The 26,626-nt window shown below is 42.2% G+C and overlaps 2 protein-coding genes across 3 annotated transcripts; both read left to right on the top strand.

Moving 5' to 3' along the window:
• Positions 1-859: 859 nt before the first annotated feature.
• Positions 860-6,593, top strand: znf319b (zinc finger protein 319b). The gene is made up of 2 exons (XM_013265057.3): positions 860-1,001; positions 1,090-6,593. Exons 1-2 carry the CDS (start codon positions 997-999, stop codon positions 2,960-2,962), a joined length of 1,878 nt encoding a protein of 625 aa, XP_013120511.1. The 5' UTR covers positions 860-996; the 3' UTR covers positions 2,963-6,593.
• A 2,389-nt stretch (positions 6,594-8,982) lies between these two features.
• Positions 8,983-24,831, top strand: csnk2a2b (casein kinase 2, alpha prime polypeptide b). 2 transcript variants are annotated; one of them, XR_002062681.2, is made up of 13 exons: positions 8,983-9,985; positions 10,379-10,490; positions 12,779-12,880; positions 15,034-15,084; positions 15,210-15,269; positions 16,087-16,170; positions 19,671-19,781; positions 19,872-19,973; positions 20,672-20,772; positions 22,197-22,345; positions 22,459-22,542; positions 24,192-24,275; positions 24,424-24,831. XR_002062681.2 is itself a non-coding variant. In XM_003439432.5 (12 exons), exons 1-11 carry the CDS (start codon positions 9,882-9,884, stop codon positions 22,533-22,535), a joined length of 1,053 nt encoding a protein of 350 aa, XP_003439480.1. In that variant the 5' UTR covers positions 8,983-9,881; the 3' UTR covers positions 22,536-22,542; positions 24,192-24,831. The 2 variants fall into 2 exon arrangements, 1 of the variants encoding a protein (XP_003439480.1); XM_003439432.5 differs by having other exon boundaries at positions 24,192-24,831.
• Positions 24,832-26,626: the final 1,795 nt, after the last annotated feature.

Here is a 26,626-nt window from a genome sequence, read left to right as displayed (position 1 = left end):
TAAATCTACAGTGATTGCTGAAGCTAGTGCAAGAAGCTCACACAAGCAAATGAGCAGTTTTTACTGAGCAGATATTGCCCCATCACAGATGGACTCATAAAGCTCATCCCATTTTCTGCTTGAACATCTACAGTTTGCCAAAGGATTTCACGATCCAAAGTTTGGACATATCTAATGATTGCTGTAAATTTTTAGCTTCATATAGCAAATACTTTAAGATTTTCACACTTTGAAATCTGAGGCAATGTTTGAACATAAATAGCTAAAAACTATTGAAGATAAAAGCCTGATATTTTTCCAGCCTTTCTTACCATAAAAGAAAAACAGGAACTGTAATTTGGGACAGTGGTATAAAAAATGTCTCACTAGTTAAATATGAAAACCAATTCAAGCAGACCTGTAAAGTCTCATATTTGAGCCCTTCTCCTCCTCCTTTTGTTTACTCCCTTTCATTTGCCTCCATCTCACCCTCCTCTGTCACAACAACCCTCTGCGTGTTCTCCTTCACTAAATGAACCTCCTTTGAGTTCTTCCTTTCTTCCTGCCTGCAGCTCCATCATCAATGCCCAGTACATCCTCTATCCCTTCTCTGCAGATGTCCAAACCATCTTAGCCTTGCCTCTCTAACTTCTCTCTCCAAACCGCTCAACCCTACCCGTCCCTCTGATGTACTCTGATGATGTACTGGTGTAGGTCTGGCTTTAAATTTTGGTTAAACATATAAAGACTGAACAGATTGTTCAGTCTGGGTGTAGGGCTGGAATCATTAGCTTAAAAACATTATTATCATTACTGAATGTCAGTTGCAGTGTTTGTTATAACCCACTTTAATTCTGTTTTTATACAGATACCACCTGAAGGCAAAGAATAAAGTGAAAGTAGTTGATTTACCTTTACTTCTTCACACACCTGGTCATCTTTTCTCCTTGGCACCTGGCTGTTTTCTCACCTGCATCTTCACCAAGCAGCCTTTGCATTCCGGTGCCAGCTGCAGACATGGAGTGAGTTTATGTTTCATTTCTCCTTCACAAACACAGAAGCTTTTAGCTTGTACTTTGAAATACCTGTTGCTCTCCTCTCTTCCTGCAGTTGGGCCACACCAGCTGCCAAGCTCAATCCTTACACTCGAGCCCGCATGACAGAAGCCTGGCAGCAGCATGCAGTTGCACCACCTCAGGTTGTCCACACCATCCCTCCGGGCGCTGAGAACGCATTGGGCTGTGCTGTGTATGGTATCGTACTGCAGCCAGACACTACGTCGCTACAGCAGCAGCAACAGCAGAGCCAGCATGGACAGCACAGCCAGCATGGACAGCAACACAGTGGGAGTCAGCAGCATGGAGGTGGGCAGCACAGTCAGCAGCAGCACCCTGCCCAGGCCCAGCAGACGTCCCTTCAGGTTGGGACAGAGGGAGGGCACAAGTGTGGGGCTTGTGGACATGATATCTCCCACCTGGCAAACCCACATGAACATCAGTGCATGGTGACTCAGGACAGGTCATTCCAGTGCACTCAGTGCATGAAGATTTTCCACCAGGCAACAGACTTGCTGGAGCACCAGTGTGTTCAGGTGGAGCAGAAGCCGTTTGTGTGCGGGGTGTGTAAGATGGGCTTCTCCCTGCTCACTTCTCTTGCCCAGCACCACACATCGCACAACAGCACCAACCCAATGAAGTGTTCGATATGCGAGAAGACCTACCGGCCCGGCTCTTCTGGCAGCGCTACACCAAACTCCTCAAGCAGCTCCCAGCAGCCCAGCAGTGACGGGGCGTCAGCCAGCAGCAGCTCGTCCATTCTGCCATTCCCCTCGGCCCGAGACCGGCCCTACAAATGTTCTGTGTGCCAGAAAGGCTTCAAACACCTCTCAGAACTCACCCGGCACGAGAGGGTTCACACAGGGGAAAAGCCCTTCAAATGTGACACATGTGACAAAGCCTTCAGCCAATCGTCACACCTGCAGCACCACCAGCGAACACACAGCAACGAACGTCCATTCAAGTGTGCTGTCTGTGAAAAGAGCTTCAAGCACCGCTCCCACTTGGTGCGCCACATGTACGTGCACTCGGGTGAGCACTTGTTCAAATGCAACTTATGTGAACTGCACTTCAAAGAGTCTTCAGAGCTCCTTCACCACCCTTGCCACCCGCAGGGTTCTCGGCCGTTTCGCTGTGCCACCTGTGGTAAGGGTTTCAAGCGGCCATCTGACCTTCGCCAGCACGAGCGCACGCACTCAGAGGAGCGTCCGTTCCACTGTGACGAGTGTCAGATGAGTTTCAAGCAGCAGTATGCACTGGTGCGCCACAGCCGCACTCATAAAGACCCCACAGACCGCCCATTCAAATGCAATCTGTGTGACAAGGGTTTCATGCAGCCCTCTCACCTCCTTTACCACCAGCACGTCCACGGCATGGACAACTTGTTCAAGTGCGCCTCATGCCAGAAGGAGTTCAGCCAGTCAGGAGAGCTGCTCAGGCACAAGTGCGGGGAGTCGTCCAACAACTCGCCTGACAAGCCATACAAGTGTGACGTTTGCGGCAAAGGCTACAAGAAGAGTTCCACGTTACAGCGTCATCAGAACTCGCACTGCCAGGAGAAGCCCCTCAAGTGCTCGCTCTGCGACCGCCGCTTCCTGTCCTCTTCAGAGTTTGTGCAGCATCGCTGCGACCCATCACGGGAAAAGCCACTGAAGTGCCCTGACTGTGAGAAACGTTTCAAGTACTCATCGGACCTGAACCGACACCGGCGCGTGCATACAGGCGAGAAACCGTACAAGTGTGGTCATTGCAATAAGGGCTTCAAACAGCGCGAGCACTTGACCAAACACCAGAGCACGCACTCCAGAGAGGGTCAGTTCAAGTGTGTTTGGTGCGGAGAGCGTTTCAGTGATTTGGGCTCTTTGCAGGACCACACGGTGCAGCACACGGCAGATGGAGGGGGTTACCCTGTGCCCCAGTGCATATAAACCCGTGACTTCTTAGTTTGAACTTTTGTCTGTCCCTTCTGGGCTATTTATTCAGCCTAACGTTAACCACACTTTCAGGAGAGTCCTGAATTGTTGTATTCATTCCAATAGTGCTACATCAGTTAATGTTACTCCAAGTCTTGTCATTCCAAAAAAAATGAACATCTTCTTAAATCTGGTCCTTATTTTTATAAACCCAACCCTTACCACAACCGCTTAACTCCCAGGAACAAGTGCCATATCACAGGTTGATCTAGCAGATCCACCCTAATTTCCTCCCCTCAGAAATGAGCAGAATCAGAATAAGAAGCATCCCCGTTACATCGGTAAAAAGTCAGACAGCATTTGTTGTTTTTAAAACAGTTTGGTAGGATGTTTAAAAGAGTAGTGAGTGAATTCATCAGGCTGAGTCATCACCTTTAGTATCCACTAAAGTGGAGTCCTCTTGTTTTTCTTCTTCTTCTCCCCTCTTGCTACTATAGCCCTTTTCAAACATGGGATGCAAAGCATTTCATTAATGTGACAAGGTGATAGCAGATTGTCATTCAGGCATAGGTCATATTTACGTTATTGGCGCCCATGGTCTCATTCAGACATGCATCAGACCTATGGTACTCGTGCAAAATCTTTTCATACCTCGAGAAAAAAAAGCTTGAGTGTCATCAGTATTGACTCCAGACTTTTGATTCTTCTCTCTGTGTGCTGCAGCAGAGAGATGTTTCTTCTGAAATTGGAAAAGCAGAAGAGCATCACAGAGGAATTATTTAACTGTAATTCTAGAAACTAGAATCCGACTTAAAGAGATCAAATGTTTTGTACACAATGAACTGAGGAATTCAAGAAGTCACGTGTGTAATCTCAGTTAACGTGTGCACTTGTCTTGTATCAAAACTGATACTTAAGAGTTTACGAGGTCTGATCTTGTAGGATTGCCATTGCGATTTTTACATAAAAGTGACCCGAGTGCTCGTTTACATGAAGTCTACTCATTTCGACGGTGTCAGTTTAATGGAAAAAAGCTGCATGTCTGAAATGGGTTTGTGATGACTGCTCTTGGCCTCTCTTCAGTTTCTCCCTCTCTCATTATTCCCTACATCTTTCCTCTGCTTCCTGCGCTTCCTGACTCAGCCTGTCACTGTTTAGTATCAGAGGTTTGCAAAGTGTGACTTTCCATACCGCCCTCCAAGACACACATGCACTCACTTTAATATCTTTGGGTAAAGAGTGGTCTGAAATGCTTTGGGTATCCTTAACCTCCATTTTTATTTTTACTCTTCTTATTAAAGAAGTGGCCGGGAAAGCCTCATTTTACACCAATTAGCAATAACACAGCAGCCAAAGGTGTTGACCCAGTGTATTGGAACAGTTTCAATCCACAGAGGCCCCACAGGCCCCCAAAGATCTGCTGCCAAAGTCAGAGCTTTTTTTGGCACCACGAGAGGCTCCAATGCAGTATTAGGCTGGCAGTTTTAATGTTATGGCTGATCGGTGTATGTGAAGTGAAACGGCATTGGGGATTTAGGAATGCATGGTCCTACGGTTAAATAATTCTATGTGTGGACAGTAAAAAGCTACACCCTGTGGTGTGTAGGCTAATCAACCAGCCCAGATTTAAGTCTGTAAAAGCTCCAGCTGTTCTAATCCTTCAATACAGAAAAATATATTTCACACTAATGTACTATTCCTGCAGAGGTCAGTGCTGTCGTGCATTTAAAAACGTCAAAGTCTCTCATCCTCATCCTGTATATAACTCTGGATGTGTGGGTGTGCTTAGCCAGATGAGTTGGAAATGTCTTTCTTATGAAAATAGGTATTGAAGAGCTGTTTTTGTATTCTTGCTACTTTTTACCACGTGAAATGTTATGAAAAATGCTCTTTTTTTTTTTCTTTTTTTTTGTATTTCATTGTCATTTTTGTAGTCCATGTAGTGACTGTGCCAGTGCGTCGCGAGGAGTCTCAAAGAGAAACCCGCACATGAGTCTGAATGCGTGAATGTAAACGGTGTTCTGTCAAACAGGGAAATTCAGACTGAAGTGAATTGTAGTAGAATTCTTTCAACCAACCTGCCTTTTTCTAATTTTTTTGTTATTACTGTTGTTATTACTAACTGTACTGGTCTTTGTGAGAGCTGTTTCTGCAGGACTGTCCTGCAGCATGTGTTGAATAATTTCCATGGTTTGAAAGACCTGTTAAATCTGTTTGTCCTGCTACGTATGACGTCGTGTCTGTCAGGGTGGGTTTATTACCAGAGAGAATGGCTCCTTCCTCTCCTCTGAAAGCTATGAGATTGTAGTTGTGCTAAAGTGTCCTGGAACACCAGTTAGTTTACATGTTGGCTGTGAACGCTGTGAATGCTCGATTCATGGTTTGAGTGCAGTATTGAAAAGAACAGAGTACACACTGAGGAGACAGAAGTAACTTTATTTTTTTAAATTCTAGCTTGCAGTTCTTTTCTTTTTGTTTTCGCCTTAAAAGTGGGGCCGCCTCTGCCTCCTCTACTCCTTTCTGTTTCTATCCACCATCATTATTATTATTATTATTATTATCATTAATTTTATCATTAAGTATTTTTTTAATTTTATGAATCTGGCATTGAACGATGTTCAGAACAAGGTGGATTTGAGGTTTAAATAACAAAAGTACTGTAAGTTGTTTGTTTTTGTTTTTTTTTAATTAATGTTATTTGAATTGATATGAATATCTGTATTCCTGGAGGGAGAGACCAGGGCCTTGGGGTAGGTGTGCCACAGCTTTGGAAATGCAGAATTACTATGACACACACACACATCAGGAATCACTGGGGCTGGGTTCATATTTTGCCAAGAAACGCAAGTACGCAAGGACTTGTTAATCGGTGCTGACACATCATTAGATGTGTATAATAGAATATAGTTGCTCAAGTTGCAGAATAAGGACCTCACTTATGTGTATTATTAATAATAATAACAACAACAACAACGTACAAATGTATGTTCAAAGCCAAAGATTAACCTAATGCCAGCCAGGCAGCACTGTTACAGTGATTAGCACTCTGACCTTGGCTGCCTGGATGCATTATTTTATTTCTTTTTTGTTCACCTTTTATGTCGTAGAGTACTGTTTGGGTCGGACCAAAATTTACAGTGAGGAAATCTTCAAAATCAAGGGGGGTGGGTGAGTTTTTAAAAATTTGTCATATCTGACGAGCAAAGGGAGGAAAACATTTTGTACAAGCACAAATGATTACCCCCTACCCTCCTGCAGTGAAAGGCCAGTAAAGGCACCAGTTAACCCACCCGTTGTTTTCTGTTTCCTTTTCAGTTCCAATAAATAACCCCGTCAGACCCTGGTGTCTCTTGCTCTCTGCATGCTTGCCGTGTTAGTTCCTGTGTTTCTGTCCTTGGGAACCGGTGTTACCAAGCCCTTCCTCCACACAGCGCCATTCCCTCCAATAGCATTTCTTCTTTCTTTCTTCCCCCCCCCCTCCCAAATTGTACTGTAGTTCATGTGAATGATGTTGAAAACAAACCTTTGAAAAAAAACTTTGTTGCGACATACAGTACGTGTACATTCATGCTAAGATTATCTGTATGTATGTAGCATTCAATTACAAACAGCACTAACAAATAAAACTTTTTTTTCCATTTATAAATCTATAAGATTAATGAAGTTATTCAATCAGGAAATCAAGTTAGTTTGGGGAAACTAGTAGCAGAGGGGCAATCATGCTGATACACTTTATTGCCAAAGGTATTCATCATCACTGAATTCAGGTCCACTGCAGTTGTTGAAGTGGAAGGATAAATATGGAAGATTTATATTTATTAGGATTGTCTTGCATAGCCCTCAAAGCCCATCGGTATTTTGGAACTAAAGCTTTCCTGGAATTCGCACGTTCACCTCGTTAGATACCGAGAAGCCCTTTGACTGTGTCAAAACCTGTTTACTTGTCCATCTGAAAATTTCAGTTTTTCTTAGTTAAAATAAAAATCTGAAATCCATTATGTCAAATTATTAGACCATTTCATTTCAATTACCATTCAGACATTACAATTGTTATATAATTCTCAATTTAGTTCAGCACATGCAGCTGCAATCACTGGGGAAACTGCCGACTCGACAGCTGTCCAGATGACGATCATCGATTTGCTGAAACAGCTGCTGTTTGCAGAGTGCTGTACGGAAGCATATTAATAGTATTATGCACCTTCTACCCTATTATGGTAGGAGACACTCCTGAACCAGAGATGTCAGAAACGTCATACCTGGGCCAGGGAGAACAACATCTGGATGTGGACCTCCTCTCAGATTAAGGAACAGAGAGGTGTCATGTGAATGTCCTGCACTCTATGATAATTTGTGGTGTAGTGTGGTGTTGGTGGTTGGTCAACTCTGTTTTATCAGCTCCAAAGTCAATAGAGTGTCTACAAGGACTTTTTTAGAGAAATTAATGCTTTAAAATCTTTGTAAGAGCTTTATGGAGACAGCAATTTCCTTTCAGCTTCTACTCATAATGCCAGAACTGCTACGAAATAGTTTGGTGACCATGTTATTACTGTGCTTGATTGACCAGCCAGTTTACCATCACCTGAACTCCACAGAAACTCTGTGGAGTATTGTCCAGAGAAAAATGAGAAACACCCAACCCAAAAATACAGATGAGCTGAAGGCTCCTATCAAAGTAACCTGTAACACCTCAGCAGAGATTGCCTCCATGCCACACTGCACTGATGCAGTAATTCATGGTAAAGGAACCCCAACCAAGTACTAAGTGACCACACTTTAGAATTGGAACATTTCTTTATCAGGAATCCTTTTTTGATTAATACTGAATTTCTGATTTTCAATCCATAATAATCAAAATTAAAACAAAAGAAGCCTTGATAGGTCTCATGAATATAGAATATAGATTCATCCATGAAAATGTATGAAATTTACCAGACGTTTTCTGCTTCAGGTGTAAAATACTATTTCATATTACGTTTGAAATAGCTGTTTTTTTTTTCAATCATGTTCTAATATGTTTCTTTCTTACATGAAAGAAACGCATTAGAAAGCATAGCAAGGTTGTTATTATTACTCATTAATTAACAAAAAATGGAGAATATTATTGTAGAACTATTATAAAATACTATTGTGTAATATTCATATTCTTTAAGAAAATTCATGCTACCAAGTTCAAATTTAAGGCCAGAATTGAACTCAAAAGGGAAAATAGAAACAATGAATTGTATTTCATACTTGAGACAACTCCAATTCATATGAGACAAATTTCATTAAAACAGAGTGAACAGGAAGGGTGGCAATCTGAAAACTGAAGGTTGCTTTTGAAGAACCTCCAGGGGACCTTCAAGAATGTTCCCAGATGTTTCCCTAAAGGTTATAAAAAAAACTTAAGGGAACCTCCAGGGAAAGTCTCCTAAAGGTTCCCCGAAGGTCATATTTTGAAGAATGTTCTAAAAGAGTAATATTAAGGGAACCTCATGGGAACATTCCCTGGAGATTAGTTTTGGAGAACCTTTAGGGGACTTTCTAAAGGTTCCCCCTCAGGTGACCTCCAGGGAATGTTTCCAGATGGTTCCCTAAAGAGTCTACAAAAATAAACTTCAGTGAACTTTTAAACAATGTTCCTAGAATTTTCTCAAAAATTTGACCTTCAGGAAATTAAAGATTGTTTCTTGAAGTTCTCCTGAAGGTTGCGCTTTGCTGGGTGAAACTGTGAAAACTTTACAATTTTACAAGTGCGCTCAGAGAGCATATCTAGTTTTAGGAAAGTGATAGAAGCAACTAAAATCTAATGACTTCTGCCTTAGAGAGGTAGTTTTTGCACCTTGCTTACAAACAGACGAGACGACACCTGTTACATACCGGAGTCAGCTGTTTTTTTTGTTTTGTTTTTGTTTTACTTACTTTTGCCCTCCGTTTTTAAATAGTTGAGAAATCCGTCACATCCTTTTCACCAGGGGGCGCTGTGGCCCGGCCATCCACTGGAAGGTCTCGTTCCTCATTCTCACCCCGGCAGCCAGCGGCTTTCACATCCGGGCGGCTCTCTTGCGCCTCTTCAATCGCAATCCGCTTCCCTTCCCTGCGCTCTCGACTAGGGGAGGTCCGCAGGTGCAGAAGAATCCCCTTGAATCGTGGGGTTTCCGTGAGCGTGTGGCACCGGGCCTCCGAGGCGCTACTTACCCCGCACAGCCGATCGCACATGACGCTGTCTCCGCCGATGGTGGTGCACGGCGCCGAGCGCTCCCCGTCGGTGCGACATCCTCGCGCTCAAGTAGCATCGCAGGCTACCGTTAGCTAACATCATCGATCTCTCCGCTACTCCACCCCCTGCTCTCCCCGAGATCGATCCCCGCTGTCGATCCATCACATCGGCTTTCGGTTGATAGCGAACACCGGCCCACGGTGGGCACCCCTCATTCCCGGACCAGCGCAGGAAGGCCGCCTGTTTCCCCTCGGATTTGGGGCCCGCAAAGAGCAACGTTAGCCTCGGAGTTTAAACCCGTGATTTTTAGACCACCGACCTCCTTTCCAGCCCCCTCTGTGGCCTTTCAGGGGTCCGGTTCTTCTCTACCTCAGTGCCCCGATGCTTCCCCGTCCCTGTGTGTAACCTCAGCTGCTATTCACTCCGAGCTCCACCACCCCCTCCCCGTCTCTGCTGCTTCTATTAACCCCACCAAGGAGTACTGCTCGGCGGGCAGTGACTGCGGCTTTTCCCGGCGGACATCCCTGGTTTTCTCATCATTCGTGCCTCCACTTTTCTCACTCTGGTTGCTTTTCTCTGCACGATAGCTGGCTGGCCAGCTCCGCTTAACACCCACGCACGTTATCCCCATTCATACAACCCCTCCCCCCCCACCCCATATTAGTCTGCCATTCATATCCCAGCAGATCTCCGTGACAGGCGCCCCACGGCACCCGAGCCACGGGTCTCGCCATGCCGGGTCCGGTGGCCGGTAGCAAAGCCCGTGTGTACGCAGACGTCAACACGCTGAAGACCCGCGAGTACTGGGACTACGAGGCCCACGTACCCAACTGGAAGTGAGGACATTTCTGATTACTGCAGCGTGCATGATAATCGTATGATAACGGATATCTGTGGAGGGGAAATGTGGCAGATGGGCGTCTATTATTATACATTTAGCTGTGAGGGTGTGATGACACCATGTCTCCCAACCTTCAAACCTGCTGTTCTTCACTGTCTGACACTTTCCTCCTACTTACCTCCATCTCCTTCACCTATCCAGCCTGACTTGTATAACATTTTGGCTTGGTATCAGAACCAGAAGTCAGCGGGTAGAACATTTAGAATCAGCTTATAGATTGGCTTAATTGCATGCTGAATCTGAAATATATATATATATATATATATATATATATATCTATATATTTTCCTCCATCCTCACACTCCTGTTTTTCTGGCTGTCCCTATAGCAACCAGGAGGACTACCAGCTGGTTCGAAAGCTGGGCAGAGGGAAGTACAGCGAAGTGTTCGAGGCTATCAACATCACCAACAATGAGAAGGTGGTGGTCAAAATCCTGAAGGTGAGCAGACTGACTGCGACACCACTGCCATCATGGTCATTTTTATTACATTTTAAAGAATAACTATTATTTAATAATATTTTATTGCCAAATATATCTGCAAACACTGTTACAGAGCCTTACACTTGCAATGCCACTAGTTGTGAAAAGCTATTAGATACATACACAGAATGTATATAAAAGGTGGGGGAATTCTGTGTAATAGTGTATGCATTCGCCTATGCTAAAGATCCTCAGTTCGATCCCAACAGGAAATAAGTCTCTCGGGCATTGCATTAAGTCAGATATGTGGATCTACCTGCCGCAGTGATCCCTTGTGAATAGGGGACCAGCTAAAAGTAGCTTTTAGTACTTAGATACTACACTATACTAAAACTTGTTATAGCACATTTAAATCCATATAAGATCATTCCATTAAAATGCTCCTAAATCAACAGCACAAATGAGGGTGAGATAGCTGTTGGCTACAGCTCTTTGTGTTGGGGTGCATTTCACCCCAACACAAAGAACTGTAGCCAAACTGTCCCAAGCTCACATTAGTTGTTTCTAAAAGGGATTTTAGCTCTTGAGAATAAAACAATCTCCTGTAGCACAAAGCAAACATCCTCATTTTTGCTGTAAAGTTGGGTAATTTAACAAGAAAGCCTTTTGGGATTGACTTACTTCTGAAACAGGCCTCAAGTGACCATTTGAGGAACTGTAGTTTTTGGCCATGGAGATTTCTGCTTCAATTAATGTGAATTTTAAGAAAACCTCAAAGCAGAGTGTGACCAGCTGATGATGTATGACCGCATAAATAATTTTTAAATTAATGAATAATGAAGATATAGCTTGTTTTAGTCTTGAGTATTTTCTGAATAATTAACCTTTTGCTAGGCTAGGCGGGTTATTCCAAACATCCCTTTCCCTGAGTATTTTTCCACCTCCTCCTGGAAGATCCTGAGGTGCTCCCAGACCAGATGAGATGTCCAGTTTCTCCATCAAGTTCTAGGTCAGTTGGGCGTGCCCTGAAAACCACCAAAGGAAGGAGCCTACCAGGCTTGGGGCAACAACTCTTCCCCCATCATTTTCCAGCAGAGAAACCTGGCCTCAGTCTTGGTGTTGCTGACTCTCATCCCTGCTGCTTAAATGAACCTGAAGACATAATTCTTAAAATTCTGGCAGCGTGAAAGGATTATTTGTTTTGTCTTAAACCCTGCTAATGTGCTGAGACCGTGGAAGCTGAAAATAGATGCACCTTAGCTTTCCAGTTTCCCTGCATTTGTCAAGTTTAGATTACATGTTTGTTGAATTAGTGATTTAAAAAAACTCCAACATTAGAGTCCAAAGTGAGATGTTTGATTTTTTTTTTTTTTGTCCCTGACAAACATTTTGCCAGATGGGGAAAAAAACAACTTGGGCTGCTCTGCCCGATCGCCTAAACAGCTAGCGGGCCAGTGATGGCAGCTCTGGGTCACTCAATCACTGCTGATCTGGTGCTAATTGCAGCCCTGCAGTTAAGCCAGTGAGCAAAGCCCCCTGCTGCTTTTGGAAAATCCCAGATGAAGATTAACGAAGTTGGTGCCAGCAGGATGACGATGAGTGGTTACTGTGCTGCAGAGAACTGCCAAACATTTGCATCACATCAGTAATAAATATAATTGACAATAAAGGCAAATACGGGAAATAACCAAACTCCTTAAATCAGGTGCTGACACAAAGCTCCATTTGTAAGACGTAGGAGGTGCTAACACTAAAACCGGCTTGGATTGACTGGCTCTATTACTCCTGCCTCACTACTGGTGGATTAAGCTAATTGAGTACACAACATTCACATATCCAAGTCATTTGAGCCCTGCTTAAAAACAGCCAGTAGAGTCTTCTTTTTCTGCTCGGATCACAGCATAAAAATCTAGATTTTTAGCTGTTGACCCTCCGATTGATTTGTTTTTCTCTTGTCACAGTTAGTAGTCACTATTTAACATGATTACTAAACACCTATATGACTAAGTGCAAGAGGTCTAACCCCTAAAAAAATTGAGTGATGCCTGTGACAGATGAGGATTAGCTGACAGTCACTTAAATGGAAACCTCAGACTGAGTGAAGCTAAGAGATGCTGAAGAATGCAGCAGCAGCGACAGTGCAAGCAGAGTCAGCAGATACGAGGCTGGAGTGAGAAGAAGCAGCAGGGCAGCAAACCTTTCAGATTTTACATCTTTTCTTCTGCTGTTTTCATTTATTCTGAGACTGCTCTGTTAAATCTTTTTATTTAATCTGGCTGTTTTGTTTTTGTTCATGCTTGTTTTAGCCGGTCAAGAAGAAGAAGATCAAGCGAGAGATCAAAATCCTGGAGAACTTGCGAGGAGGGACCAATATCATTCGACTGGTGGACACAGTGAAAGATCCGGTGGTAGGCTTGCTAATAGCATGTTTATGTTTTTATTAAGTGTCAAAATGAATCGAGATGTAAAACTAGGGCTAGAGTATGAGCAGCCACATATGTCAGCCAGAGATGCAGCTACTAGATTAAAGCTCCGTCTTTCTGCCCTCCTTGTTTCCCTCAAGAAAACAAACTGTCCCAAGCTCACAGCATTGTGAATAATTATGTTTATATTAAGTCTTTGATTTAATGTCAGTCAAATAAGGGATGCGCCATTCTCACTGTTACTTTCCCCCAGATTAAAATGAGTAAACGGGGCTGACTGGAACCATTTTTTTCAGCTACAAGTAGGTGTCAGTTTAGAGCCTGCAGTGTTTACCTTGAATACTTCCAAGACAGCCATGTTGTTCTTCCCATTGTATGTTTGGAAAATTGCTGCACTTCTTGGTGAATTGATTTGCTGACTGTCTGTGAGTGGAGAAGTGTGAAACTAATGGCACACACTGTTGTATAATTATTATAGCCAGTTCCCTCTTGTTTTGTTTTCTTTCGGGGCGGTGTTGAGCCAGAAGGAAGCAAATGCTAGTTGCTTTGGTTAGAAATATGCAACTGTAGGTTTTCTGGTTGCATCACACAGAAATGCATGTAAAGGGTGATTTGCTTCGCCTCGTAAGTGCTCCAGCACCACTGACAAGGTGAAGACGTTCAGTTTAGTGATGAAAATGATCTAAAGTGAGGCTGTTGTGGCGTTTCATTTGCCTCTGAAGATGGATGGTTAAGCTGGGAGTGAATTTAATCTCGAACTGTATTCCAGTAGTGAAGTTGGGAAAAGCAAGGAAAACATGATTTGCTTTGCTCCTTAGTGAGATCAAGCCCTTTGTGCATCAGTAGATATACAACACGGTGCTCTTTTTGTGCTTAAAAATGCGCTGCAGCACGTTCACGGATAGTGCCTGATCAATGCTCTGCGTATGGCTCATTTAGCGAGTCACAAATGCGCTGCTCTGACTCGAAATCCGACTTCAGGGGAATTGCAGTTGAAAACTGGGAAGTTACACTTCACCTGGAACTCAGTGTAGCATATGAGCTAGTGGCTACAGCTGCCTGTGTCAGCACTGAAAACAACCATGGTCTCTATCATGCTAAATTCTATTAAAACGCATGAGTTATAAAACAAAATAAATAAATAATGTCCACAGTCGTCATAAAGGGGTAAAGTAGCCACAGAAACCAGCGTCATCGTCATAGCAAGCTTGTTTCCCTGCTGCTGTAAAGTTTGATATTTTAACACGGCTGGCTGTTTGAACTCACTCACTCCTCTTTTGTTTTGTGTTTGCCTCAAGTGGCCATTTGAGGAACTGCAACTTTTCCTTTTAGCACCTGGATCGCTGGTTTATTGTGGCATTGTGTGCTCACCTGAGCATTAGTTTGTTCGCATGACAAATACAGCAGGAAGCTGCTGACGACATCGTTGTCTTTAGCAGGTGCGATGATAAAGTTCAGAGAAATCCTGGACGTTCTATAAATGATAGACTCTGTGTCGGCACGAGAAACAACGTAATCTTATAATTCCAGTTTTGCTGTAATTACCGTGTGATTGTTTTGGTTCTCAGCTTCCCATCGGACCTAAAATTTGTGGCGTTTTAATTTTTGTTTTGTAGTCAACAGAAGTTACAGGAGTTTTATCATTTGACCACTTATCTGTTTCTATATTCTGTATTTTCAATCTGAAATCCACCGCGACGACCAGACTGGATATCTCCTTTTTACAATTTTCTGAGCTGGGACACATCAACCGACCAGGAAGGAAGGATATTTTTAGGCAGTGGAAATGCTCTGACTAAGCCAGGAGGCCTTGTTCCAGTGCAGCGGTGGGAACCCTGCGGGGTCCTTTGTGTTTGTTTGTTCCTGTGAACTTCATTGGGTTAGAAAATGATCATTGTATGCACAGCTTTTTGAGTGCATGGCTCAGTATCAGGGATGATTCAAATGGTTGTTTCGTTCATCCTGTTTGGGTTGAAATCACACGGTGGGGGCTGCCAAATCATTGGTAATCAGGTGATTGAATCAGAAATGAGTGTTTTTCTGATTTATATATTTTTCTCTCTGTGGTGTTAATTGTTTTTTTTTTCCTCCTGATTTCTCTCCACACCCTTCTCATGCTCTCTGTGATGGCTGTATAGTCCAGAACGCCAGCACTCGTCTTTGAATGCATCAATAACACAGACTTCAAGGTACAATCCTCGCCTCTTTCCTTCATTGCTCTGTGCCAAGTCTGTCATAGCTGTGTTGCAATCAGTAAGGCTGAAAGAGCAGCAAACCCCAGTGCTTATTTGTGTTATTTTTTTCCCCCCTGCAGGAGTTGTACCAGAAGTTGACAGATTACGATATCCGTTTCTATATGTATGAACTACTGAAGGTGAGGCCTCTCAGCTTTAGCAAACATCGCAGTTTTGTTTTGGATGCTTACATTATTTTACTTTACAGAAACAAAATTATTTCACAAAAACCAAAAACTACCAGTGTCAATATTGTTAGCCCCTCGTCTCCTGACCAGTTCTGATGGTATTTTGGCACAGGCATTGGTCTTCAGTTCACCCCGCAGATTTCAAGTCAGGGCTTTGTGCAGGCCAGTCAGTAACGTTCACGTCGGTCTTCTGGAAGTCGTTCTTCATCAGGAGCTTCATATGTTTTGGGTTGCTGTTGTGTTGGAAGACAAAGCGACGACCCAGACCAAGTTTCACTCCTGACTGCTTGAGGTTTTCTTTGAAAATCTTCACAGATCCTTCTTCCTTTTCTTGATTCCTTCCACCTTGACGAGATTCCCGGTTCCAGACTCTCCAACCTCCACTGTGGGGACGGTGCTCTTCCTCCAAATATAAGCAGTGTCTCTGACCAAAGTCTAATCTGACTTGTAGTATACATAATCTCTCTTTAGGTCAGAAAAGTTTTTATATTGTGTGCAAATTGGATGATTAACCTAATTTTACATGCTTTGAGTATTACCAAGTTAAAGGACATCATTTCACAGCAGTGTGTTTTGTTATGGCTCAATAAAAGGGTCAATTTTTCAGGGGGCTAATAATATTTCTGTTATTGTGTGCAAATAGAAATAATTAATGCTGTCTAAAGAAAACTCGTGAGTTTAGAAATGCTATCATGAAAATCTGTTGTTCTGTTTACAAAAAAAAGCACTTTAATACCTTTTTATGGTTGTGTGTATGTGTGTGTGTCAGGCTCTGGACTACTGTCACAGTATGGGAATCATGCATCGTGATGTCAAACCTCACAACGTGATGATCGACCACCAGTTGAGAAAGGTAGGCAGTGCTCTGTGTAGTCTTATTTTGTTCTCCCCTCACACCCCCACGCTCTGTTTTCAGTCCCTCCCCCTCCCTCACTGGTTATTTTCACCGCGGCTTTTCATTCCCATCTTTTGTTATCTCTCCTTTTTCTTTTTTTTCCCGTTTTGAAAAGGAGTTGTTATTGCATTAGCGTGGGCTTTCAAATACGCAGCGTCCCTGCGCGAGTGCATTAGGCATGAGAACCTTAAAATAAACACAGATGTAATTTCCATCTACGTAAATGTCAGGCTCACTGCACACTGTTGGTGCATTTTCATTAGCTATTAGAATCAGATAATTAAAGCGTTTATGATCATCAGTCTGCGGATGCCTCAGGTCACTTTTTATAGGTTATGATGTTACTTAAAAAACAAGACCTTCCCGACTCTCTTGGTTGCTTCTGACAGCATGTAGTCCTACGTGTATGTGAAGGACTGTGGATCTATTTTCTGTTGAGAGTCGCTCACTCCCGAGTGCCTTTCTCAGGAGCGAGAAAGGCACTCTGTCTCGCTTTTCTCTCTTCCACTTCCAGCGTGTGAGGAGTGAGCAACACTAACAGAAAGGAAATCCACTAATCAGCACATCACAAACACCATAACAAATCAAAAACTGGTCTGTTTTAACTACTCACAGCTTTAGTGACTTAAGGTTAGGCGGCTCGCTGCTACACTGGTTAGAGATTATTTAAATACATGAAGATAGATACTTTGATCCCACAGGGGAAATAATTGTTTAACAGCAGCAGGGTAAATAATAAAAATAGTACAACCTCCAATAATTAAATGTAGTTAAAGTAAAAGTGCCGCGGGCTTATACTGAGAGAGTGCAAAAGCTTTATAGATGGAACAGTGATAAAATGTGGTTAAACTAAAGAAGAGTAAAAAGTAAGACTGAGATTGTGCAAAGTGAATTAATAAATATGTACACGATAAAGAAAGAAGCAGTCTAAAGTCTGCCTGGACAAATTTTTGGGCATGCTACAGTCAAGTGTTAAAATGAGTCCTGTGGGAAAAACCAAGTGCGCTCTTACTGCTTCCATATGAATTATGAGGATAAGTAGCAGAATGCACCTGAGTGGTCATCAGCAAATAGCAGCACTTCTATTAAAACAGACATTTTTTGCAGTGTGCTGGTCTGGAGCATTCAGGTGTATGAATGCACCTGAATGGTCTGTATCAGATCATGCAAACTACATACATAATTACAAACCCACAGGCTACATCTCAGTCTACAGGCCTCAGTCAGCATGTTAAAGGTTAAGGTTCATGACAGCACGATTAGAAAAACATTGACTCAAGTGTGGCTTGTTTGGAAGGGTTACCAGGAGACAGTACGGTGGCCCTGAGAGGTCAAACAGACTGCAACGTAGGAAGACACTAGCAAATAGAAAAACTGCAAAAGCTCACAAACCACAACGGAAAACAACTAAAGAAAAAAAAAAAGGTGGGGGCGTGTTTCTGGGGACCCAATAACGTTACGGAACAGTGGGCGAAGTGGCATGCTAACAGTAAACGGCTAATAGCAAACATGTATGTACAGTATTATATGAATAATATGATTAAAACACACATTGCATCTTTTCTCATTCACAGCACTGTTGAACCTTCTGCTGCCTTTGAGTCTTTTTGTTTCTGTCACTTCTGCCGCTGGTCCGTCAAGTTATTGTGTCCCCAGAAACACTTTCCGTTGTGCTAAATTCAACTTGTGTTGTGTTTTGTGTGCTTTCGCAGTGTTTGTCTATTTGTTGTTGGTTTCTTAAGTGGCGGTATATTTGACCTCTCAGGGCCACTGTAAGAAAGGCTGTTGTCTATAAAAAAGAACACTGCAGCATGGTTTAGGTCTGTAAAGTTGAATCAGATGAGATCGAAGTGAAAATGCTTGGTCACAACGTACAGCAACACATTTGGTGAAAACCAAAGACAACATATCAGCTCAAATACTTCATATGCACTTTGGCGACAGTGGGAAGGAAAAATGTGAAGCGATTTGTCAATTTGGCCCAAATTGGAATAGACCAATGATCTCAAGCACAGCAGAATTGCTGAAAAAGAAAAGAATCAAGGTGCTGCAATGCTCCAGTCAAAGTCCAGACCTCAACCTGATTAAAATGTTGTGGCAGCACCTTAAGAGAGCCATGCATAAACAAATACCTGCAAATGCACTGAACCAACACTGAGAGGAAGAGAGGGCCAAAATTCCTCCACAGCAATGTGAGAGACTGGTGAAGTCATCAAAACATTAAAATTCCTGTATGGTCAGAGCAAAGTGATATTTAACTCTGACACATTTGGCATTTACAAGCCTTCACCGGGAAGTTAAATACATTTAATGCCCCAGAAAGCCTGTTTTCTAATAATGTACTCACAATAGGAATCATTGACTAGTTTGACATTTTTACATTTTAAAGCCAGTAATATCTATATATCAGATAACAAATTACATGTTTTATTTGTTTACATCATGTTTTTTTGTGAAAGCAGTAGCAGATCCTGTTTCCTGATTGAAAACAATTCGGTTTTTAATGTTGCAACTTAAAATGTAGGTCGAACCGCAATCTTGAGTTTACTCAGAAACAGCAGCGTCGCGAGAATAAAATCTGATGACAGGAGGAAAAAAATGGGTTGCTGCAGAAGTGACAGAAATCAAATTCATCAAAAAATGTTGCCAACAGTTAACATAACAAAAATATCCAAAGGATGTCATCCTCTGTCAGTCAGGCGTCTCAAAGGCACTCAGGGGCTTCCAGTGATGCCACAAGGAGACGAGCAGCAGTGTGAAGCTGAAATGCAGAAATCTGAGTGCAGCAGACGAAAAGCCGACTTCCCCTTGAAACGTGGAGATGCTCGGAACAAGCAGAGTGTGGACTTGAAGCCAAAAAGCCTTTTCTCTGAAATGGCAACAAAGTGCTCAAACTCAGCTATGCACACAAAGCTGGAGAGCAGAAAAATGGCAGCAGGGAGTCAAAATTTGAAGTATTTGGTTTGAACAGACCACAGTTTGTTCAGTGAGCTGGAGGGCACTACAAGGACGAGTTTCTGCAGGGAACAGTGAAGCTTAGTGGAGGCTACGCTGGGCAGAATAAGTGCTCTGTGGAAGGAAATTCAGATGGCAGGTTTCTGTTTATTACAAGAAAAGAAAAACAGACTGTAAGATGTCCAGTAGGGGGCAGCAGGCTCATATAGATGTGACTTCACCCAATTTACCCTGTAGAGCAGGGGTCCCCAATCCCAGTCCACGAGGGCCGGTGTCCCTGCAGGTTTTAGATATGTCCTTGATCCATCACAGCTGATTTAAATGGATAAATTACCTTCTCAACATGTCCTGAAGTTCTCCAGAGACCTGGTAATGAACTAATCATGTGATTCAGGTGTGTTGACCCAGGGTGAGATCTAAAACCGGCAGGGTCGTGGACTGGGATTGGGGACCACTGCTGTAGAGCATTAACAGGATGTGTCTCTGCTGTGTGTGTTTTTTAGCTACGTCTTATAGATTGGGGTTTGGCAGAGTTTTACCACCCGTCCCAGGAGTACAACGTCAGAGTGGCCTCGCGATACTTCAAAGGCCCTGAACTCCTCGTGGACTACCAGGTAACACACACACTGTTTTCTCACATGTGGATAATTGAGATGTCTGTCTTTTCCTCATCTGCAGTGCTGTTTGATGATTGTGTGTTCCAGATGTATGATTACAGTCTAGACATGTGGAGCCTGGGCTGCATGCTGGCCAGTATGATCTTTCAGAAAGAGCCCTTCTTCCACGGACAAGACAACTACGATCAGGTGCCTGTCACACAAATTTTTACGAGATGAGACAAAAGAGTAAAGATTAAAAACTGATTTCATGCACACTTGTGTTAAAAAAACTGAGAGGGTCTGCCTCGGCTCATGGCACAAACACACAGCTGTCTGTGGTGTCCTTTTTCTCAGCTAAAGGTACTTTTTGTAATTACTTTTTGTAAAATGTAATTAAAACTTTCACCACCAGGGTTCCTCATTTTACCAGAAAGTTTCAGTGCAGTTGCTCATTCATAGAGTCTGATTTGGCTTCTGTGGGGAACCTTTGTAGGGCCTACGATGTAACCTCCGTAATAGGCGATGTAGTGAGATCGTGTCCTGATGTTTCATATGTGGCACTAACTTATAAACCAATAAAATGCTGGGACTCCTTTTCCCTCTATGGTTTCTGCTTTTTTTGTTGTGGGCAGCTGCAGTGACCCGACATGTAGTTACATTTCTTGGAGGTGTTCGTCATGTTGAAGTGTAGGGTTGGTGGGTAGGTGCTTTTTGTTGCTGAAGCATAATTGGGCATAATAAATGCAGTAATGGGTCTGAGTTTCCCACAGTTTGGTAGCATAGACTGTATATTAACAGATGGAGGTAACCACTGTTTTAAAGCTTGTGTGTTACAGTCTTAATGTTTTGGAAAGTGTTAAAAGTCTGCTTTGACGTTTATGCTCTTCCACTGTTGTTTCTTCCAGCTGGTGCGAATTGCCAAAGTCCTGGGGACAGATGAGCTTTTCGGCTACCTGCGTAAATACCACATTGAGCTAGACCCACGCTTCAAGGACCTCCTGGGACAGTAAGTTCACTCAGCTGCTTGGATTCCTTTCACTTGAGAAGCGCTGTCAAGTTTATTTATACATTAAGATGACAGAGTTGACCAAATTGCTGTACATTAAAAGTATATTGTCTCAAGAAAAATGACACGAAAATCTAGAGAAAGACAATCGATCAAGTCATAAAAGACAATAAAATGAAATAAAACAATAAGGGAAATAAAATGAAAGCAAAACAACAAAAACAATAAATAAATAAAATGCAATTGTGTATAAGGATGCTACACTTGATCCAAATGCCAAGAGGAATAAATGTCTTGTTAATAAAGATTTAAATGTGTGTACCGTCTGAGCTGTACGGATATGGAGAGATGGATTATTCCATAGACCTGGTGGTAAGAGCAACTGGGTAGGTGACCTCAGAGTAGTTACAGGTGTGTGAATGTGACGCAGCTCCAGTCCGTTTAGCTTTAAAAGTAAGTAATAAAATCTTAAAATCAATTCAAAAACGGAAAGGGAGCCAGTTAAGAGATGGCAGAATCGGGGTTATGTGTTTGTGCATTTTAATACCACTAAAGAGGCAAGCTGCAGCATTCTGGACTAACTGCAACCAAAGATGACTGTTCAATACCAAAGTAAAGCGAATTACAGTAGTGCAGGTGGGAAGTGATTAAAAACATCAATAACCTTTTCCAGGTAGTTTTGCAAGAGATAAGGTTTTACTTTGGCAGTGACTCACTGAGTGATAAAAGTAAATCATAGAGACAGTCCTTATTTGTTGATCCATTTTTAAAAAAAAAACTGTTAAAAATCATGCCCAGGTTTTTAATTTTTTAAATTTTTATTTTTTTTACAGCAGCATGACAGTAAGGAGCCGAATGACTCGGCGTGTTAGAAGAGTTGATTGAGGGGTCAAATTTACCAAAGCAAATGATCTTGGGCTTTCTTTCATTAAGATATAAGAAATTTGTCATCACACAGAACTTAATGTTGCTAAGCAAGTTGAACTTATGCTCCCTTGGATCTGCTAGTCAGTTGAATGAATATATATGCCTGGATGTTATTAGCAAAGCAGTGGAAAGAAAAATTATGTTTTCTAAAGGACAAACTTAGAGGTAACATATACAATGAAAAAATAAGTGGGCCCAGGATGAACCCTTGAGGCACTCCATAAGTGAAAGGTGCTGTTGTAGAAGAACAATCTCCCACATGTACAGAGAAACTTCTATTCTTTTTGATTTGAACCAAGTCAGAAGCATGCCTTTGATTCCAACTTGTACAGCAGCTCTTGTCAAATCAAGTTGAATGTAACGTAGAAATGAAAACTGAATACAGCCAGAAAGTATCTCAGTGATAAAATAATACACCTGGTGCATGGAAGTTTTTGTTTTTTAAGTTCGTCCTGAGGGGAGAGTTGGAAAAAATGTTTGTCGTAATTTGTCTGCAGGCAGAGCAGGAAGCGCTGGGAACAGTTTGTGCAGACGGAGAATCAGCACTTGGTGAGCCCCGAAGCTCTGGACCTGCTGGACAAGCTGCTACGATACGATCACCAACAGAGACTGACTGCCACAGAGGCCATGGAGCACCCCTACTTCTGTAGGCATAACCTGTGTTTTTTGGGTTTAAAGACTCTAAATCAAAAGGAAATCTATTATTCTCAGAGGTATTCTAGATTTTAAACATGGTTCCCTTTCCCCTCGCTCCTGCAGACCCTGTAGTGAAGGAGCAGTCTTTGTCGAATTCTGACAGCAACATGGTTTCCAGTGGCAACACTACAGCGCGATGAAACACAGGTAACGGCTTAAAGAACATCATCAGAACTCATCAGTGAGGAGTTCAAAGCACACACAGAAGTCCAAACAATAATCAGATGAAGTTTTCATGCGTTAGGTGCTTCCTCAGATTTTAAGTTTAATTTTTCGCTGTAGAAAGAAGTTTTTTTTCCCCACGTGGAGTGTACAGCGGATGTTAATGTTTTTGTCACTTTTTACGTAATCGAACTCAAATTAATGTTAGTACTTCCAAGCTTTAAACGCTGCATGGTCGTACTCTCTCCCGCACTCCATATTATACATGTGTCTGTTGCTGCCACGGACGTCGCACGCTGTCATTGTGATGTCATTGTCATGAGACACTCACAAACAAAATCACAGTTTAGTAAGGCAGCATGCTTATGGGAAAGTAACAGTAATCTCATTATTTTTTTTGCAATAATAACCCCTTACTTTACTCGTTACTTGAAAAAAGTAATCAGATTACTGCCCATCTCTTGTCCCTGTGGGGAAATTTAATTTCAGCGAAAGTCACCTGACGTCTGGATACATCGCATAAAAGCAGTCGTCATAAAGCAGACAGAATACAGACACTCTTTGCATCGTAGGCCAGACCAGCTGAGTAGTCTGTCTGTTGCTCTTATTGGCTTCAGTAAAAAATAAATAAATAAAAAAAAGTGAGTTTGGACCTTTTTCTTTTTTTTTTTTTTAATAAGGAGGGACAATAGCACCATGCAGACAGTAGTAGATAAGTGGATGCCTCACATCACTCACAATATTGTTTGCCTTGCTCCACACACGATCCCTATAGATGCTTTCTAAGCTTGGTAATGCAATTCCCACCAACTTGCCAGTTATTGATCCCGTCTGTCTAATTGGCTTTTCTGTGACTCAGAGCAACCTCCAAACCAATAAATGATACAGAAAGTCAACACACTTTCAATAAAAGCACAGTAGAACATGTGCAGCATATTGGAATCCACCTTTCCCGGGCAGATGGTCCAAACTTTTATTAACACATTTTAGATGCTCTCGCGACTCCCAAACATTAAAGCAAACCCACTGTGCGTTTACCGCCATATCCAAAATTAGCTAAAAAGGTGGATGCACATTTTAAATGTGGCCAAAATCTTCAGTAATGAGGTAACGAGGAGTTTGCACAAGGTAATCCCCAGGAGGCAAAAGCTCAGGTTGGCTCTGTGTGATGTCAGTGTCTGAGAAAAGTGGACTAAAACAACTCGTTTGGGGTGGAGGATGACCTGAGGGCCTGCAGTAGGCCCCAGAATCAGATAAATATGGAACTAATTAGAAATCGGTAGCTAGTGGTCGTGGTCAGTATTATCTTACAAAGTGTTTCGGTCAAAAATTCAGGCATTAGCGCTACGGCTGCCAGTCACGAATGAGCAAACTGCCGCGTGCTCTCAGTGTAGTTTTACAAACGATGAAATTCTCGTGTTACTAAATCACATGGCTTTATTATCAGCACAACACCAGTGTGTTCATGTTTGTAATACATCGATAACTCCTTGTTGATATCACAGCCTGATTTTGAGTGTGTCTGTGTCTTCTGCTTTAAAGAAGCCTTGAAGCGAAACGTCCGTGAGTTGCTGCTGTAATTGATTCGACTCCTCTCACCGATGCTCACAGTCGTTCTTTGTCTCTCTTCACAGAAGCAGAAAAAGAAGTTTGTTACCTCAACTTTGTACCCGGTTGTGACAGTGACTTTGACAAGTGTACAGTGACAATGGATCAAAGTAACTCTGACCAGTTACACACTCACAGATACACACATCAGTGCAAGCACACCTCTACATGTACAAACACAGATGCAGACGTGTATACATAAACCCTCCTCCTCTGTATCAGTCTGTGATTGGCTTGTCCTGGTTCCCTGTCCAGCAGACCTGACCAGTGAGCTTGAAGCTGCTCCACCCCCTCCACCCATTGTCCCCCTCAGCTGGTCTCTGTCCTCACAGCTCAGTTTCATGTTGGCCAGTGAAGACAAACTACAATTCAGTCCCTCCTCCTCCTCTTTCTGTCCAGCCCTCCTTTATAGCGCCCCCTCTTTGTTTGCATCAGCATGGAGAATGAACAGGAGCGTGAACCTGTACAGGTCCTGCCCCCGACCCCCAACCTGTCTGTCTCCTCCCTGTTTTTTCCTTCCCATCCTCTTCCCCAGCAGACAGACAGGCGTCTTAGCACTACTCCAGATCTGAAAGTGGCATGGTGGACTCTCTCTAGATAGAATGATGATGACGATGATAATAATATTAATATTAATGAAAAATAAATGATTTTTATTTAGATGAACTGCACGCGTTGTGAGTGATTTTTACTGCTCATTTGTTTTGAGTTGGGGTGACATTTAGTATGAATATTTTATATTTTGGTTAATAAAGGAAAATGTTAAAGGGTTCCAGTTTACCTAAAATACGCAAGATGGCCTTTAACCAAAGATATTTGGGTATTAAAACAACATGTGGTGAACAACAACTGTGCAGTGCACTTAGTTTTGATGGATAAAAACCAATATTAAGGTATTTTAAAGTTACTTTAGCTCGGGATGTTAAACTCTACACTGTGTGTCACACAAAGCCCTCTTTGATGTTCAAAGTCAAATATTTGCCAATTGATTAGACTTAATGAAATTTAGTGTTTTTCATTGTACAAAATTACACGGAAAATTTACATGTAATCAAATTACTTCCAAGTCAGCATTTTGGGCCGACTTTCAGGTAGACTCCCTCTGTCCAGCCGCCGCCTCCAACTCTTCTCAGGAGATACCGAGCGTGTCCTGGGTGTGTTAAAGGAAATGGAAACCTGCACTCAGCGTTGTAAGAGGACACAAACTCAGAGTCGGTCAGTTAATCAACAGAAGTGATGAAGACGTTTGTGCAGTTAGTAACACAAACTTTTAGATAATAGAAAAAATGTAATTTGATGCTTGGGGTTGAAAAAAAACACCTTCATTGAATTTTTAGTTTTACAACATCTCAAAACATTTTCAGTTCAGTAAAACGCTTTTTGCATGTTCATCATTTCATGTGATCATATTAGAGTATAAAAGTCTTTAACCACCACCCCTCATTCGTTGCATTTTGCTTCCAAAGAGCCAGACTTCGTATTTTTTTAAGTGATTTTGAGCAACTTTTCTTTGGACACTGGCTGCCTTTTCACTCATTTTCAGTCCAGTCCTTATAGCTGATCAAATAACCAATTTTAAAATCTATCTTCAAGCACTTTGTTACTATCAGGTTGTCACAAAATACACAATTTGTTCCCATTTCTTTAGTGAATTTATGAAAAATACCAAAGGTAACCTAGTTTGAAGTTGTGATTCTCAAAGAGCTATTAGCCAAAAACTTTCTATGTCGCAGCATGGGGGGCAGTGTGTCCTTAAAAATTGGAGGAAAACTTTCCTGATGAAGGAAAACAAGGAGAAAAGGCTTAGTGATCCCAAGTTACACCAGAACTGGACTGTAAATCAGTGACAACAGGTCTTATGGAGCGATGTGCTGTATTTCCATATAGGTTTCCAATTTTCCTAGCAAAATATAAAGAAATGAAGGGTAGCTCCAAAGATTTGCACAGTGCTATATGTAGTCCCATTGCTACCGTTTAGCTGATGAGGGGGGTATGAGCCTTAATCTTTTGCAGCCTGGTCACTAACTTGTCCTCTGCTGTTGGTGTTGTCCATGAAAGTGTGCGCATTTCTTTGTGTAAAAAAAAAACAAAAAAAGTCGGAGAAAGTAAAACCAGTACAAGCTGAAAAATACGTAAAGTATTCAAAGCATTGAGGAGGACTGCAGTGGCATTATAAATATTTGCATATTCAACACGTTTGACGTTGCAGTCACTCACTCACCATCACAAATCTGAAATGCTGTTATTATTCTTTTCAATACTGTGCTAATAAATTGGTTTGATTAGCCAGCAGAACCCTGATATTGCTTCAAATTCACATGACTTTGTCATAGTTAAAACACATGCTCCGGCAATATGTCTGCTGTCTGTATCTGAAGGGCTGCAGGGAGTTATGACTTGCAAATTATGCAAATCTCAATTTGGTGCCCAAAACAGGAAAAGTCACGTTTTCTTGCATGTT

Source organism: Oreochromis niloticus, linkage group LG7 (assembly GCF_001858045.2).
Source record: "Oreochromis niloticus isolate F11D_XX linkage group LG7, O_niloticus_UMD_NMBU, whole genome shotgun sequence".
NCBI classification, from domain to species: domain Eukaryota; kingdom Metazoa; phylum Chordata; class Actinopteri; order Cichliformes; family Cichlidae; genus Oreochromis; species Oreochromis niloticus.
This window is presented reverse-complemented; position numbering and strand designations above follow the sequence as displayed.